Source organism: Cryptotermes secundus, unplaced genomic scaffold, assembly GCF_002891405.2.
Source record: "Cryptotermes secundus unplaced genomic scaffold, Csec_1.0 scaffold631, whole genome shotgun sequence".
NCBI classification, from domain to species: domain Eukaryota; kingdom Metazoa; phylum Arthropoda; class Insecta; order Blattodea; family Kalotermitidae; genus Cryptotermes; species Cryptotermes secundus.
The window spans coordinates 114,371-132,787 of record NW_019742970.1 but is presented as its reverse complement, the minus strand read 5'-3'; the positions used below and the strand labels follow the sequence as shown (position 1 = coordinate 132,787).

At 40.1% G+C, this 18,417-nt stretch overlaps 1 protein-coding gene across 3 annotated transcripts; it reads right to left on the bottom strand.

The window, feature by feature from the left end:
* Positions 1 to 6,286: 6,286 nt before the first annotated feature.
* LOC111873569 (ubiquitin thioesterase trabid) lies at positions 6,287 to 18,034 on the bottom strand. Of its 3 annotated transcripts, none has more exons than XM_023868384.2 (9): positions 17,797 to 18,034; positions 16,419 to 17,588; positions 14,765 to 15,067; positions 13,193 to 13,392; positions 11,769 to 12,039; positions 9,920 to 10,164; positions 8,477 to 8,712; positions 7,962 to 8,110; positions 6,287 to 7,072 (listed from the first exon to the last, which is right to left on the bottom strand). In XM_023868384.2, the coding sequence occupies exons 2-9, from the start codon at positions 17,189 to 17,191 to the stop codon at positions 6,991 to 6,993; spliced, it is 2,259 nt and encodes a 752-aa protein (XP_023724152.1). In that variant the 5' UTR covers positions 17,192 to 17,588; positions 17,797 to 18,034; the 3' UTR covers positions 6,287 to 6,990. The 3 variants fall into 3 exon arrangements, with proteins under 3 accessions (XP_023724152.1, XP_023724151.1, XP_023724153.1); XM_023868383.2 differs by having other exon boundaries at positions 16,419 to 17,585; XM_023868385.2 differs by having other exon boundaries at positions 14,765 to 15,064; positions 16,419 to 17,585.
* Between the last annotated feature and the right edge of the window lie 383 nt (positions 18,035 to 18,417).

The window sequence follows — 18,417 nt, the reverse complement described above, 5'->3', positions numbered from 1 at the left end:
TGAGGTCATCTAAGAGTCATGAATAAATCAAACTACATTATAAGGGTAAATATTTACATCATTTATAATAAAAAAGGGTTCAGCAAGAGTGCAAGTATTTTAATGGTGCATACTCCTTCAGAACTAAATTAAAAAGTGACTGGATATTGAAAGTCTGAGCCAAGATTACGACTTGAATGGGGGTGGGGGAATATATTTAAGTTCTGAGAACAGTGTGTATGTATGTGCATGTGTTTCATTTTATCACTCTGTCAGCAGCTGATAATCCAAAACAGTTTAACTCAAACCAGTAGCATTAATCAATGCTCAACTATACACTAACTGAAGACAGCCATAATTGTCCAATACATATACAGACATAATTTCAAACAACGGAAAATATAATTGATTCCAAGTTGAGTCCACTTTCCTAACCTGCACCATCAACTTCCAGTTATGAGGATATTATGAATTTTGGAGTTGTTACAAAGGTACAGAAGAAACACTGAACATGAAATAACATTTTATCTCTTCAGTCCTTCCAAATGTTTAACAAATCTTAATATAATTCTAAACATGATATATGTTGTAAGGTTTTCCTGTGTGGTAATTGTTTAAATAGTTGTTTTCTGGAGTGTGGCATCCTGCAGTCTTGCGGGCAAATACTGATATTTTGGATGAATACGCTATGTCCATCTTCAGGAGTTAAAATGTGTAGGTTCAGAAATAGGTCCATTCTTGAGCCTACGTATTTCAGCCTTGACAATGGAAGTACAATGTTCTTCCAAACCACTGGTAGCCATCCAAAAGATTACAGGATGCCACAACACAGAAGACTACTATCTACACTACAGACTTTTCAAACCAAAACACTCCTCCTCCATACTACAGTCCCACTACAAGATATAAAACTCTGTTTTCAACAAATCGATAACAATAAAATTACACAGCAAAATTTAAACCCAATGTATGTATCACTACATATCTGAAGTGAATTCTAACTATGATATTTCTACTATGTCTCATGTCTGGAAGAATTTCTGAACCAACAGGTGAAAATCTTCAAGAATGTGCCTCTCCAGTCACTGGGATGTAAACTATAAGGTACATACATAAAAAGCTTTGTACTGGAAACAAGCAAGACTTTGATTAAAGTTTTGTCCTTTGAAATACATCAAGCAAAATGGGACAAAACTGCAGAGACTGAAAATACTTCTGATTAAACCAAGGTAAGTTAAAGGTAAGGTAAATCTGTCCCTGTACCTAATTAATTAAGCACTACACCATGAAGACGTGTAGGGGGTGGATGTACAGCTCCATCATACCCAAGCTGCTTTACCAATGGGCAAACAGCCCCTGGTGCACATTGTACAAGTGGTCACCTGAGCTGGTCTGGACATTATGGAGATGAGAAAAATCTCTTGCCCCTGCCATGAACTGATCCCCGACTCTCCACACCAAACCATGTTGCTATACCGACTGAGCTATCTTCACTCTTACAGCCAGAGCAACAAAAAAAAAAATTAATTCTCTTAATCAGTTTCCAGGACAATCTCAGTCAAAATCTGTCAAATTTCTCAAAATATATCAGTATAATTAAAAAACAAAAATACAATTTTATATGCACACTGAAACCAAACACATTTCATTCCTACATCATACTGCATACAGAATATCAGAAAGTGCCATCTTGTCATTTGCAACTGGCCCTTACGTTTATGTACCAGTAACTGGCAGTACACCATCATCAACATAGTGTCCTTACATATCAGTATTCTTAACTATAGGAACTGTTCACACAGATGTCATTTCAACTAAGAGTACTTAAAACAAATACAAAATCTGATACTGTTTTGTCATTTTCAGCATCATCAGAACAAGAACGTACTATGAAGAACACAAAGGAGAAACAGTAAAAGTAAAAATAAAAGTAAAGGTATCCCTGTACCAGGCCGTGAAGGCCCACAGGTTTGTGAGACGTTGAGGGTCCCACATTATCTAGACAATCGGCTCAAAGATGGCGGTAAAGTTGTCAGCCGTATGCGCCGGCCGCGCTTTACTCCCCAGGAAAATTATTTAATTAATTCCTGGTACTCATTTCTGTTAGAGGCTGAGTCAACCTCAGGGTCATAGTATGGCCGGAAGAATTAGGTCAACTGAAAAAAATCCAATGACCTCATCAGGACTTGAACCTGCAACCTTCTGGCTTGTAGCATAGCTCCTCAACCAACTATGCTACTGCAATAACCAAACAAAAAATTAAACAAATTAAAGCTATTTTAACCAAGTACACTGACAATAATCCAGTAACATGCGCACATATTCATGGTGAGAGCATAAGCAAATTTTGTGGATGAAGGCATGTTCATGTTTTACGTTAACTGGCTGGTAATGTATTTACAAGTTACCCTCCCCAGCTCAGAAATTAAATGAAGGAATACATTACAGGATGCAGACAAACTTGTTCCCATGATGGCTTGAATATAGCAATTGTGCCATTTGATATAATTCTCCTACAGTGTGTTCAAAAATTTCATGTCTCCAGGAAACAATTACAGATCACTACCACCAGTTCAATGTTAAGTTTGGGGAAGTCCATGTCATCTTGGGAGTGAAATCTGCTCTCTGGCTGGTGCGCAGTGTCACACACTCACACATGGACGAGATTTTGTTTGTGTAAGTACATATCATAGCAATGCACAGCGACCACAGCAGCAGTATCTCCCAATTCACCAATACGACACTGTCTTACTGCTTTATGATTTATTATTTGCAGACAGGGTTGCCAACTCTCGTATAACTTCAAAAAAACTGAAATAGGAAATACCTCAAGATTTGCATGTCTCCTGACTAAATTAGGCTTTTAAACAAAATCATTTCGTTATTAAGTCATAATGCTCACTGCATGGCAGATAAAATATAGTGCCCAGCAGTCACTGGAACCCAACTGCACCGTAACTCTGCCCCACAGAACAGGCAGTGCTCTCGTCTAAATGGTAAAATAACCCATTCTGTCCAAGAAACCCTCAGAGTGCTAACAACAAACCTCACACACCCTGCTCCTGAGAATGTGAACCAAGTGCAAGTGGGCTGCGTCACCAGGGTTTCAGGGGGACGTGTAGTCATGTTCAGCATCAAAGGCAGCAAGTTCCTCTGGAACATCAGGAACAAAGGCTACTTCCACAGGGTGCAAATACCCAATGAACCCGTGAAAAACTAAAATCACTGTGTGTGCGTACATATACAAACACACGCATATGCGGAATGTTGAGGCACTATGCTACAAGCCACAAAGTTGCAGGTTCAGTTCCTGAAGAGGTCACTGCATTTTTCAATTGACCTAATCCTTCCAGCTGCACTATGACCCTGCGGTCAAGTCAGCCTCTAACAGAAATGAGTACCAGGAATCTTCCCAGTGCTAAAGAATGGTAGGGGTGTAAGCCTGACAACTTCACTGCCATCTGTGAGTCAACTGCCTAGAAAATGTGGGAGCCTTGATGTCTTGCAACCTTATGGGCCTCCAAAGCATGTTACAGAGAGAGCTTAACCCTTTTACTTATGTGTTTGTGTGTATAATGCAACATGTCTGCTGAAAGCCAGAATTTTGAAAACAGCAGAGACAGCCATTACTAGGCAACAACACTGCAAACGTGCCTATTGCTTCATAATGGCTCAGTAGCCACAATGTGATCGTGGCAACGGACATGCAACAATAGAAGAGGTGCTGGAAGTGGTGGGGCTATATTTTGAGAACTGAAACCTATAAGTCAAGTCTGAAGTCATGCAGCCCAAGAAAATCTGAGTCTATCACCTGGTGGAGGCATGAGAGACAGAGGAGTCGCCATTGCTGAAAGCATCGCGTATCAACGCTAAGATGAGTCATCAGTGGTTAGAAGTGTAACAAAATAAGTCCTGAGTCATGGCTAGAAACCAGCTAGGGCTGGAGCTGTAGAACATGGAAGCTGAGGGTTGCATTGCTGTGGGAGCCACTGCGAAGCAGTGCCTACAGAACACATAATGAGTAGACCTAGTGTATGAAGGGGTACCCAAAAGAAACCTAACTTATTCTTTTTAAACTTATTTATTAAAATTTTAAGCACAAACCTTCAATCCCCTTCAAAGTACTCTCCACTTACACTAATACACTTGTCTAGTCTTTTATTCCATTTTTCAAAACATTGTCTAAATTCATCTTTTGAGATGCTTGACAGCGCCTCCATCGTTTTTTCCTTTCATATCTCTTTTCATTCAAGGAAACAAAAAAAAAGTCGCACGGGGCTAGTTCAGGTGAGTATGGAGGGTGAGGAACAGGGGTCATACCATTTTTGGTCAAGAATTGTCATACAGACAGGGCTGTGTGAGCAGGGGCATTGTCATGATGGAAAAACCAGTCACCCGACTGCCACAAATATGGCCGCTGAGCTCCAAGTCACTTCTGACAGCTCCACAATTTCTTCACTGTTCCGTTGTCGATCTCCTTGATGATTTCACTAATTTTTTCAACATTTTCATGTGTTCGGGCCGTGGAAGGACGACCAGAACGAGGTTTGTCATCAATTGACATTTCACCATTTTTGAAACGGGAAAACCACCCAAACACTTGAGTTTTCCCCATAGCATTGTCCTTTTACGCCGTTTTTAACATTTCAAGAGTTTCTGTTCCACTTTTCCCGAGCAAAAAGCAGAATTTCACCGCTGCACGCTGTTCACAAAAATCAGCCATTGCAAAAATGACGATCACACAAAACAGTTGTCACTATAAACTCTGCCGAAACTAGTCCTCACCTTCTGAAGCAACGGTAGTCGGCTTATCGACTCAGGAATGTTAGCTCTATGCGCTCATAGCGGCAGAACGCGGTACTACAAAAGCTCTGCCCACAAAAAAATTAGTTCGGTTTCTTTTGGGTACCCCATCGTATACTACAGTGAACTGCAAAGTATGTGAATTAATGTTATAAATTAACACCAATGAACACCAAAGATAACATTCAATTACACCCAAACCTTGTTGGCAACCCTACTAACAATTCCTACATTTTTGGAAATCAAATCTATGCTGAAACATAATACAACAAGACTGTCTGTCAGTGATCATACCATAGAATTAAAAGAAAAAAAACCTGTTTATATATAAAAATAATTCCATTCCTGGAACCAATATTTCAAGAACCCTTCAATCTGTATATAATTCTACTTTTATGCTTAAATCATGGACATGGAAGAGGCGATGACCTATTGATTATCCCAGATCTCACAAGTTTAAAAATTCTGATTTAATGTCAAATTAATTTCTTCAACTTCTAAAGGAGTAGAGCTATGAGTATTAAATATAAATATTTCTGCAGTAAGAATGCTCAAAACTTTGTCAGTGCTTCTCTATGAAAAGAAAAAGAAAATTTGTATTAAAGAATCAAAATAATTTTGTACTAAAAGGCACGTCAGATAGTCAGAATTATAAAATAATTCCAGTAACAAATTCAGATAGCTTTAAAACATATCCATTGTTTGATGAAGTAGGCAATAACAAATACTGCGCATCATACAAATACAACTGCATTCTGAAACTTTGTTAAAATATCACATATCAAAATAATTTATGAAACATGATCTGAGACATTATCTCATGATGGCTATTTCAGCCTGAAATTAAACACATCGTCAACTGGAAAAATGCTGATGGAACACAATTATCAAATTAAAAATCAGATGACTAACCTGAAAATTCAATTCTAAGAATCATTACAGGTGTTATGATGGTATATGCACTTTCTCCTGGAATGTGACATAGTGTAGCCTGATAGAAGTTTGCTGAGGTTTCAGAGGAAATAGCTGCCCCTATCTCCAGGACCCAAGAGCAAGCGAAACAACAGGCAATCAGCACTCTGTTTATAACATGTTTCTTCACTGTAGCTTGCTTGGTTTACTCTTTCACCCTGAAGATGGATGCAGCATTTTTCTCCGAAACGTCAGTAAATATCTACCAGACTAAGTGGTATCACATCCTAGAAGACAGCATTCCTCAGTCACTACAGTAAGAACCTCAAATCCAGTGTATCTGTAACTTCAGCATGAATGAAGAATGCACAAGAAATTCCAAAAATAATTAAAAATGCTGTAATTTTTAGTGCCGCCACTGACATAATATACAGAAACAGCTATCCAGCATGTGACTGACCAATTAAACTGTTCTTAAGAGATGTCACTGACATTATCTCCCTCAGTCAGTCACTGGATGTTGAATGCCATAATATTTGAGTTTCGAATCTTCACACGCAGCTTCTGGGTTGAAGATAAACATAATGCCTTGATACATAAATACAGTTTATTCATTAAATCTTGCCATATAGTAAGTATATCCTATAATCTTACCAAAAACTCTGGTAAAAAGAAAAAAAATGTAACTCACTGGACTAGCTCAAGATTAATTTCATCTGTTATTTCGGGCAAAAAGTAACATTAAAAAATTGTATACTCACTAATAAGGTACTACACAGACTGACACGCATGTTGCTGCCAAGAGTAACCAGTTAAAAACTTGAAAAAACATTATGATGCAGGGGGAGAATAAAACAGACTCTAGATGTATCTCTCCTGATGGCAAACCTTCAGTGCTCTCAAAGTGCATTCCTTCTAAGAGGGAAAGTATAAACAGTGAAAAATAAAAATCTGCTAGCATTATCTAATCACACTATATGCTCTGATTACAGTATGCATCACATCTCTGTTTAATGTCACGTGACAACAAAACTTAATTTAAATATAAATAGAAAGAATGAGAAGATTAACTTTCACAATTATGAGAAGAGCTGAAACACCATTTTTCATTCAGAACACAAGAGCACTACAGCCTACTGCAAAGGATGGCTGTAAGCAATCTGTAAAATAAAATTAGCTGCTGTGTTCATTGCCCTGTTTTCTTCTCACACATATCTTCCTCTCCTTTTGATTCTTGGACATTTACTGGGATTTGTTTCTTGTATTCAAAGGGGTCAAGGAAGCTTCAAGGATTTGCTATTCATCGTCAGTGTCTCCTCCATCACTGGAATAATCCTGGATTGGTGCTGGGCGGGTAAATGGGGCACTTGTCATCTGCCTACAAAGTACAAACAAAAACATGTTACCAATAATAACATATAAAATGTTTACAGAGCATTTGACAGAAACATGACAGACCTAATCTTCCTCACCTCTGCCTTGAAATTCTGTCACAGCAACTTAGGTTGCCAACTGCAAAAATGAATTCCTTGGAAGGCATGGATGTTAGTATTTGTGAAACTGTATATTTACTTCAAAATACAATCTGACAAGTAAGACCAATACAGGAAAAAATACAGACTTCATGTTGTGACACCAAACAACAGCACTATACGTTACAAATATTCAGATAACAGGAACCAAGAAAAGCAGATCAGATGAAATGCAGAATCGCATTGGCATGTGCAAGTCTCAAATTAACAAAATTGAATAAAGAAAATACCCCAACCTTAACATTGATTTTTCAGACTCAAACCCTGAGAAGTATGAAATAACTGTGTACCCTTCGCAAAGAAGCAAGAAAACTAACTGATCCATTGGAACAGTAGTTACTGGCAGTACATACACAAATCAAGTGGTCAGAAACATCTGTTTCTCTTTCCTTCTTTCCGCCCATGGTGAAAAGGGGTATGGGTTTGAATTACTTTTCTCTATATGACTGACGAAAATCTTTCCTAAAAAGATCTGATATCAAACAAAATAAAGAGTACTCTGTATTTCATTGTGAAAAAGTGGGGGGGAAAAGTCTCAAAAGTAAAATCCTCAATTTTTTTAAATTTTCAAAATGTTTCCAAAAACTCATATTGATCTTGAATCAAACTGAAAAATTCATGCTCGAACATGCCTGGAATTGAGAATACAGGAACAGTCTAGATCTACAAGCTCTGTGTTATGAAAAACCGCCAGTATTAGATAATAATAATTTCATGGACACTGAATCAACTCACGCAAGCCTACGATAGTGATTCAACCACTCCTCCACCATCTGAGCGACCAGAAGTGGCCGTTTGTGAAGTCTCTGCTGAGCTACCAGGATGCCTCCTTCAGCAACACAAACATCCAGCCACTGCCGGAGGATACTCTCTTCCCTTCCCAGCTGAAACAATTCAAATTTCCTCTGTTCAGAAATAGTGAAATCCCAATTTATTGTTCCCACATTTGGCAAACATTTTTCTGGTCTTAGCCAGAGCCCAATATAAAAAATGTATCATTTTCCCATAGGAATTAATTTTCCTTGAGTAACTTGCCTGTACTTAGTATAAAAAAGTTTCAGCTTTTCCAGAACCCATATTTTATGTTCCCATTTTATTTCTCCCCAAAATCATTACCATGTAACCACAATCTTTGCCAAGTGACATCACATACAGAACACATATTGTTGCCATGCTGCTTGCAATGCAATAGTTGCTTTCATTCTTGACTTACTGACCTCAGCTTACACGATGAAATGTGACTCACTCACCTCAGTTTGTGTGAGGAAGTGTACAGGCAAAAGTTTGTGATCATGGTCCATAAGTGGCAAGAATGTGACCTGCAGCTCGTCTGGGCCCAAATTGTTCGCACCACCTGCACCCCCTCTTTCCAACCTACTGTAAGGTTCCATAGGAACTAGAGCAGAGAAATGGCCTCGGGTGTATCCCAAAGCCAGGGGTGACCGCACACAAAAACTTTGCTCCCAGAGTAATGGAAGATACACTCCTACAACAGACAATATATTTTTTGGTTTTACGTTATCTGTGTTGGAGTTATGGTCCTCCAGGTTGGGGGCTTCACACAAGACTGATGACCTTCCACAGTAAAAAGAAATTACTGCTGCAAAATCAAAAGAAGTAAAAACCAGATGCTCTATACAAGAATGTGGCAGAATTTTCTAAGGAGAGCCATGGTTCATAAAGGGATACTGCAGCTGCTGATGATGGTGATGATTGTGGGGTTACTGATTTCAATAAGCCAGTGGACACAAAAGCTGAGCAACTGGCAACGTCTCAAGAAGGTCTCAAGTCCATGGAGTTAGTTAACTAATCAGTCAGTCGGTTACTGTAAAAGTTACATAGCAATAATCAACATAAGCATACTGCATGGAAACACATGATCAATGCAAATGTACAAAATTAAAAGACAAAACCGTTTTTTCATTTGTTTATGTTTCTTTATTTTTAAGTCTCTAATACAGTCATATCAGATTGATGGCTGAAGTCCTGCACTGAAAGTCTACGCACATACTTGGCTTACAGCACAGTAAATGCCTGGACAGCATAACAACAGTTATTCATACAATAGAAGAACTGTCAGTGGAGGTGCTTTTTCTTAAGTCCACCCTGGCAGCTGTGCGACCGTGGAATACTGCAGCTGCAAGGAAATGTGTTTTCTTCGGTCCATGCAGAGGCTATATATAGATAATCGAAACACAGCTAAGTCAGTCTCTAAGAGAGTTCGTAGGTAGACAGACGAGTCCAGTCAGAGGCTGCAGTGAGACGGCCATCCATGGTGGAGACATGGGAGGTGGAGCCTGGAATGTTCTAATTCACTGAGAAGTAACAATTAAGTTTGTTGTGAGACATTCGTAGGTCACTAAGGACATGAACATGGAACCTGAGCAAGCTACGTCACTGGAAGCCATTAACAGACAACCGTTCAAGACACAGCCAACTGAGAGGATTTAGTGTGTGCTGTAGTGAACTGCAGAGTTACAACCTGAAAGTGTTCAATAAACCCAATGCCATTACATTACATAACACTGCTTTGTATTCCCTGGATATAAATTTAGTTGAAATCACTGTAGGATGTCATCTGGACAAGTAAATATGTTTCTAAATACCATAATATCTAAGCTTCCATTGTCTTAAGTCTTAGATCATAAGCACCCCACATCTCAACACTTGTTGGTTGAGACAATCTTGCATACCTTCAAACCTGGCATAGCCTATGGCCTCTCCACGGAAGCTCTTAACATACTTGACCCCATAAACTATAATAGGTCGACGCAGAATGTGTGCAAGGGCAAACACATGGAGCTGTTCAAGACTGGATCCTGGCTGACTGGCAAGAGAGAGAAGTCCAGCCCAGTCCTCTTCCCACTGCCCCTCCTCAAGACTGAACTCAAGCAGCTGGGCTTGGATTGCCTCGTATTCCTTCCAGCGAGGATAAAACCTGCAAGCAGCAAAAGTCTGTCAAAACATGCAACCCGTATCTTATTCACGACAGCTAACTGCTCATTACAAGGGCAATTTAGAAAGTAACCTCTGGTCAGCTGTTAACAAAAGAGGCAATGACAAGAAAAAAGTTATAATATACAAAAAATATCTACACACTTGAGCTACTTCTCAATGTAGAGTCCACTGAAACTGAAAGACTTGTTCTATCGGGGAATAAGTTTCTGTATGCCTGCATCAAAGAAGTCTGCAACCTGTAAGCTCAGCCACGTTTTGACACCTTCCATCATCTCCTCATTACTGTTGAAGTGCTGTAACCTCAACCAGTTCCTCAGGTAGGTAAACAGGCAGTAGTCACTTGGAGCGAGACTGGGCTGTAAGGAGGGTGGTCAAACAACTCCTGGATGAAATATTCCAGCAGCATGTTCAGCATTCCATGCCTTTGGTTCTGAATGATCCTGTACAGTTCTTTTTGTGTTTCACAAGCAATACACTTCTGATGTTATTGTGGTCCCTTGCTGCATGAATTCCCTCATCAGGACTCCTTTCCTGTACCAGAACACAGCTGCGATCAGCCTTCCGCCAGACAGCGTTTATTTAAACATTTTTAGCTTGCTTGGAGAATGTGTGCGCACCACTGCTTTGACTGCTCTTGCGCTATGATATTCACAAATGAAATCTGAGTTTCCTCACCTGTTACTCATACAATGTGACTGACAAATGCAGTGGTATTGCTCTAAAAAAATTAAGGTCAAAGACAAAGGCATTCTCACTACCTTGTGTGTACCCATGAGCATTTATGCAACCCATCTGGTGTAAAACTTGAGGTAGCCTAGCCTAACAGTGATAATCTTGTACCCAACAATGTCTGAAATTAGTGGAAATTCACATAAATATTTTGGTCAACACTTTGAACAAGATCATCACTCACTACAGATGGCCGACCACTTTGCTCTTCGTTGTGAACATTTCTTTGCCAACCTTTGAACATTCCACACCATTGTCTTACAGTTCTTTCACTCATTATATTTTGGCCGTAAACCATGCATAGTTCAGAACAGAGTTCCGTAGCAGTCACGTTTATCGCGTGAAGACACAGATAAGAGCGCATATTTCGCAGCTGGCCGTATTATCAGTTGCAGTGCACATCATAACTCACACTGTAGAGACAACAACAAAGTCTAGGTGACCAGTTACGTGATGGTTTACAAGGGAAAGATTCATGTGACACTACCTTGCATGTGCGTGTTCTCCCCCTCTCCCCGATTAGTTGCCTAAAATGAACGCAGGTTACTTTCCGAATACTCCTCGTATATCTGGTGGCTGCCTTCTCCATGTGCAAATATGAAATGAACAACACTGTGGTGTCAGGGACATGCTTAACACAGTCACTACGGGATGGATTCAGATGGGAAGAAGTAATGGCATCCTACGCATTCACAACTTCCCTTTCTGAATGGAGATCTCCATTACAGAAATTTTCCGAATAAACAGGTTCTCCTGTATAAGTCAAAACTATTTCATGAGGGTGCTTTTCAAAAGCTCGACCCTTGGACTAATGTTAAGCTGAAACAGTGACGCCTTGACAGATATGAAACTTACACATGTCCACCTTGATGCAGGCTATCAGCAAGGGCCCTCCTCAGGGTATTGTCACGGTCAAACACTCCCCAAGTTGCTTGCATGGCAGAGTCCAGAAGGCAGTCGCCTGCTGACCGGTTCCACAGTGCATAAAGTCTGGAGCCAAGACGGACAGTCACCTCCAGCGACCAGTTGAGCACTGGTGGCTCCGATTCCAACTGCTGCTGAGCATCCTTGTCCAACAGCTCTTCAAACAACTGTTCCTGGACTGGAGGTGGCAGGTCCTCCACTTCTGCAATAAAAGAGTGGCATAACTACATTAATATATTTTGAATGGAGTAGGTGAGGAGGGAAATAAATGGCATTCTCGTTTTTCTTTTCTATTTGCTACTTCCACCATTTAAGATAATAAGACATGCAAAAGGAAATATATTGTGAGCTACTTGTTATAAGAGTTTGGCCATTTCCGACTTAATTAACCACTGGTCACAGTCTTTTCCTTCCAACATAGCTTTCAAGTGCTTTCAATATACTGGTATATCTCTGCTCAGTTTCATAACACTGGACAAAACTGCAATTTCACATATTTAATCTTTGGTCTTTCTGAAAGGGGACATATTTGCAACACTTTCTGAACACAAATACAATGAACATTTCCTGAAATCCCTGACTACTTAGCTTCATCACGAGACATACATTCTAAGTACTGAGACTGAAAAAAAATAAGGAGTCTGACAATTCAGAGTACATTTTCTCCTAGACATCTTCTTCGCACAGCACTTTTTTTTTTCAAGATAATGGCCCACTGGAAGTACACTTCATGAAACTCTGAAAGCTGCAAAAAGCACATCAGTCAAATTACCAAACACAGAGCATGATCAAATGAACAAATTCAGCCTCTGTCCAAATGTGCTACAAATTTAATAAATGACAGATTTATTGCCATGTCCAACGTGCAGGAAGAAAATTAATGAATATATTAATTTCCTTTCATGACCCTTAACAATTAAATGTTCTCCATGTATTGCTGGTTTCTCACAGCTGAGGAGAAGGTTCCGTCTCAGTAAATGTCCATACACATATGTGAAGATATTTCTCAGAGTACTTCAGTATTTCTGGCCAATCTTCGTCCCATGACTGCACCACACACACATTCATCATCACATCTGCAACTGGTACAAAATGCCTACCTGGGGCCACAGTAAGAGGGGTTTCAGTCTCTCCGAAATCCTATCACTATGGACATTTTAAAAATATCTCCCACAGAGCTTATAGGATGCACATTGCAAAACTGCAGAATTGGCCAGCACATTTAAGTTGAATTTCTGGAACCCTGAATGTATGTGTATGCAATAAAGTTATCTGTACTACTCACGTACTTTGTCAATCTTACTTCCATTTGTAAAGCTTGCTCTTGGAGAGGAAATGATATGACAACGACCAACCTGCAGGCAGAGCGAATGTGGTGAGCTCTGTAACGAAGTGACAGGGGAAGGAGCCTTTGCGCTGACGGACAGTTGATGCCATATGGCGCCTGATGTCTGCGGCTAGGTCTGGAGCTACATACGAAGGAACCCTCTTCACCCCTGAACCAGAACCTTCAATCTGAGACAATAATGTAGCCAGCATGTCCTCACGATGGAACCTGCAGTACAAGGAACTGTTATAGAGACAGTCTGTAACAAATTCTGTGTGTTTGGTAGTGTATTACATTACACGCAGAAATTAAAATTTCTCTAGATTACTGCAGCTGTAAATTTTTTCATTGTATAACAATTTATACCATTTGAAAATTAAAAATTAATTTCTTAACTTCCCCCACCAGAAGCAGAAGCACCTCAATCTGAACTGTAAGAACCGAAGCCAGGAGCATCTCAAACTGACTAGGACACATCTAGATTTCAATTGGTGCATACTGGTATACTGTCTAGCACTAAAGCTTCTTCTTACTACTCTTGTACAAAGCTATGCTATGTGATTATAAGACCTATCTATATTTCACAACACAAACTCTTAATAATTTTCCAACATATGAATTACACCTGCACCCCACAAAAAACACATTATACGACAACACACTCATAATCTTAAATCTTTATGAAAACTTGTCAGTCATCACGAATAGCATCATTCCTAACAGGGGGGCACATGGCAGCATAGGTGGTTGAGGCACTATGCTACAAGCCGGGAGGTTGCAGGATCAAATCCTGATGAGCACATTGGATTTTTTCAATCTACCTATTCCTTCCAGCCACACTATGGCCCTGGGGCACCAAGAATATTCTTGGAATGTTCATGGGAATAAAGAGCGGCCAGCGCATAAGTCTGACAACCTTACCGCCATCTATGAGCCAACTGTCTAAAAAATGTGGGAACCTCAACATCTCACAGCCCTATGGGCCTCGACAGTCGGTTACAGGGATACCTTTACTTCTTTTTTTCATGTTCCTAACAGTATGGTGGGCAAGATGTTAGGTGATGAAAATTCCAACAATAACTTCTCTTCCTCCAATCACTCCATACATTCAAATCACTAAAATAAACTCAAATTCCTGTAACTACAGCAGACATGATATATTTTTGTTGCACTGCTCGAGAAATTGAACAAGTGATCTGATTTGATTAATAAACTTACTCACAACAGCAAAGAGAGATATCTAACACAGGAGTATCAACTTTAACTTTTATCATCCAGGAATTGAGGTCTCAGAAATCCCAAGTACTTCATAAGTGGCAATCACATCTTAGTCCAGGGGTAACACTCTGTCAGGGGGATACAGGCTTTTAAATCTCCTGCTTCTACAGATCTGGCAGCCATATTTTAGCTGGTGGGCAATGGTATTATGTATAGCATTGATGAGGACGCAATGCTCAACCACTTGTTGACAAATTGCACGGTTAGTAAATGTTAATGTCACTTAGGACTTTAGGGCAGCCACTGCCTTGCCTGGATTTGTACAGAGTAACTTCTGAGTTTGAGTCAGGACAGCTTACTGAATAAGAAACAGTTTTCTCACCTAATAGCTAAGTGGACAAGTGTGTGACCAGAGTCAAACGCTGATGGGCGGTTAAGAAGTGTGACTTCATTAGGAGTGAGCTGCCGAGCTGGATCACCACCTGATGATAGGTATGCCTCCACAGGATTAGGATCACCTTCCACAACACCAAGACAAGCATTCAGCCAGTTCCAGTCAGCTTCACGCATTCGCTGTCTGATCTGCTTCAGACGCCGTTCATACTCACAGTTGTTAGGAGAATTGGCCGGAGTGGGAACATCACTTGATGCCTGGTTTCGTTCCGAGCGTCGGGAATTTGACCTGCTGGAAATAAAAATTAAAATTCATATTGCTTTTTAATTCCACATCGCACATCTCCTGCAAATATTCTAGATATATTCATGTTAAGATGATCATAAATGGGCATGAAACAGACAAGGGTTCAACTCTGTACAGCACATGAACCACTTGCTTTGACACGTAGAAACTTCATGCTTCTCCTGCAGGGCGAATTTATAGACGTTTGTTTTCCAAAATGAACTGCAACTGTTCCGGTAACATCACCAATAAAGTAACCTTATCACAAAAATGCAGCGTCTTTTCTTGAAAACAGAATCAGACTTTTTAAATACAGGAGGATTCACACAGAGAAAGCCTTAAATTAATAATTACAAATCACATAATTTATTCACAAAAACGAACTTGGCAACACTGACCCGGTGACTGCCTGCCCAGTTCGTGCCTCTTCTACAATTGCTGCAATCCCTGTAACCAAGCTCTCTGCAGAATTCATTAACATGATCACTGCATTGGTCAGTATCTCCTGGCAGTATGAAACCGATTTCAGCATTTTCAGTTATCTCCAGGCAAGCAGTTACCAAACTTCAATTCCATCAGCAAATTGACAAACGATTTATAATTATCAAAACTTCCTCCTAGTGATTCACCCTGAATCGCTTATAGGAGCTTTGTGCTTTAAAACGTCGACAAAGAAAACTGCTGTAAATCTGCTAGAAAACTGTGCGTGGGTGTGTGTGTATATATATAAACTATTCTACAAGCTTGAAGGTGGCGGGTTGAAGTCCCGATGAGGTCATTGGATTTTTTTCAATTGACCTAATCCTTCCAGCCACACTAGGCCCTGGGGCTTACTCAGCCTCTAACAGAAATGAGTACCAGGAATTAACTAAATAATTTTCCTGGGGAGTAAAGTGTGGATGGCACGTAAGGCTGACAACCTTACCGCCATCTTTGAGCCGACTGTCTAGATAATGTGGGACCCTCAATGTTTCACAACCCTATGGGCCTTCATGGCCTGTTACAGGTGTACCTATACTTTACTTTATATATATATATATATATAGAACTGGTGACAATTACTCTTATGGATACAATCTGCTTGTTACAGTTGTGGGCAAACTTTTGCAATTCTATCCATGCTTCTTCACAGATACAGGCAAGTGGCATGCACTACTGCCATCAAGTTTAACATGTGTCCTATCCTGTTAGCAATTTTCATACATACTAACTGCCACATTTACAGGAAATCCAACTTTTTAGATGACATTCCTCAAGGAACTACAGAAAAATGATATACAGCATGGAATAACGTAGAGGATCCAACTGCAATGGATACAAATATATTAGAAACTTAACTATAATGATGAGTTCCTACCTCCTTACAGCAAAATTGTCATCTACCACAGCCACCTGGCCCCCACCACCTCGGGCACTATTCAGGAGTGACATCTCTCGTTCAGGCGATGGAAGTACATTACCGCTGCTAACTGCCTGGCCACGAAAAGATGAAGCTGCATTGTTCCTTGTTGTGGAAGCTGCGGCATTGGTGCTTGCACAAGGAGTACTACACATTATGCACTTGGTTGCTTTTGGCCAGTTCTCATAAGTACACACAGTACACAACCATTTTATAGTCTGCTGTCTCGCTATTACAGCTTTCTCTATTATACGCCCCCTCAGATCATTCTCAGTATCTTTCAAATCATTTTTATCTGCAGATGGAGATCTTGTGATGTGCAAGGGACCACCAGAAGCTGTCGTTATAGTAGCAGTATCACTCTGCTGACCAATATGAAGTGGTTGTAGGTGTTCATGGAGATTTGTACCAGTAACAGCAGCTGGTTTTAGTGCACAGCATTCTGCACACTGTGACGCACGTGGCCAGTTCAAATATGTGCAAGCTCGGCATTCCCACTTCCCGTTACTTCCTGACCTTGACGCATCATGCTGAGAGGGTCCAGATGCCAAATTAAGCCCACCAGAACCCGCAATTAATGATGGAGGAGGCGATTCGTCACATAATCTATAGATATCCTCACCAAGTAACGGTTTTGAACCTCGACACATTGTGCACTTTAGAGAAGATGGCCAGTTCTCATAGGTGCAATATTCACATGCCCATTTCGTAGTCGGGGGATCACAACTCATAATTAACCCTAACAATTAATTTTTTCTTAATTCGAAAGGTGATACAATATATAAATTGTAATCCTGCCCTTTCAGTTACAAGAATTTAAAATATCACATATATAAATAATTTAACAAATAATACATTTACAGTAATGGAAGATGAATTTAGGGCAGTACAATTGTCATAAACACACCATTGTTTTCTTTACCTATTCCTACTTGTAGCCTGTGTTCCAATTCTCGTACAGGTTACAAGTTAAATAAACAGAGATGGCAAATTTCCATCAGGCACAAGTGTCACTCTGTGACTTCTATAAACAATTTTTCGCAGACATATATCACAGCAGAATTTTTCTTGCACACTTCCCTCTTTTCTCCCCATGTACGCCACAACCACTCCTATTCTCCAAACCTGCTGAAACACATAAAGCAGTTAATTTATCGGACCTCATTCAGCTGAAGGCTTAGGATTAAAAAAAATCTCTTTGTTGGAAGTTGTGTTTTATGAATTGGACTATACTGGCCAGACGCTATAATAACAATCAGTAATAACCACTCCAAGTACAAAATCTTTAACCAACACAAATTAATGTTTCCGAATGCTAATTTAAGGCTCCACTCACCTGCTTCACCTTCAATTTGGGAACAGTCAAAATTAACCTGGGTTCACCAATTCATAGCTTCAAAGCACAAAGCATACCCTTCGCGTACACAACAAATTACGCATTACATCACCAATAAGAAATGTAACGCATCTGGGTTATAGGCAATTCATTCTGACTTATGTTCCATAAATGGTATTTTCTCAGCTCACCCGCAAATCACGGAGGAAAAACATTACGTCACACAACCACAACGACCATCTTGGGATTCGCGAATAATCGATATAGTGGAATGTCGAATGCCTTAATCGACACTCGAATCTTAAGCGTCGAGTCGGTCGAGACGCCCGAACACCTCGAGATTGCGTAAGAATTTCTCTGGGATGTGCAAACTACATAATTCTCGATTTTTTCGTGCCACATTCAGCAAAATTCTCGTAACACAGCGGTATGGTAAATCAGTACAACAATAAATTAGAGACTGAACGACCAGGGTTTGATTCCTGGTAGGGGCAAGAGATGTTTCTCTACTCTAACGACCAGACTAACCCTGGGGCCCAACCAGCCTTTTTTACTAGGTACCAGGGATAAACCGGTCGGATCGTGAAGCTGACCACTCACCTCCATCTAGTACAGAGGTCA

Excerpts from the sequence above, each read along its gene's own strand:
- LOC111873569 (XM_023868384.2), bottom strand. The coding sequence starts at position 17,191 with ATGAGTTGTGATCCCCCGACTACGAAATGGGCATGTGAATATTGCACC. Across the intron at positions 15,068-16,418 it reads GACAATTTTGCTGTAAGGAG|CAGGTCAAATTCCCGACGCT; the intron begins GTAGGAACTCAT and ends TTTTATTTCCAG. Across the intron at positions 13,393-14,764 it reads CTTGTCCACTTAGCTATTAG|GTTCCATCGTGAGGACATGC; the intron begins GTGAGAAAACTG and ends CTTGTACTGCAG.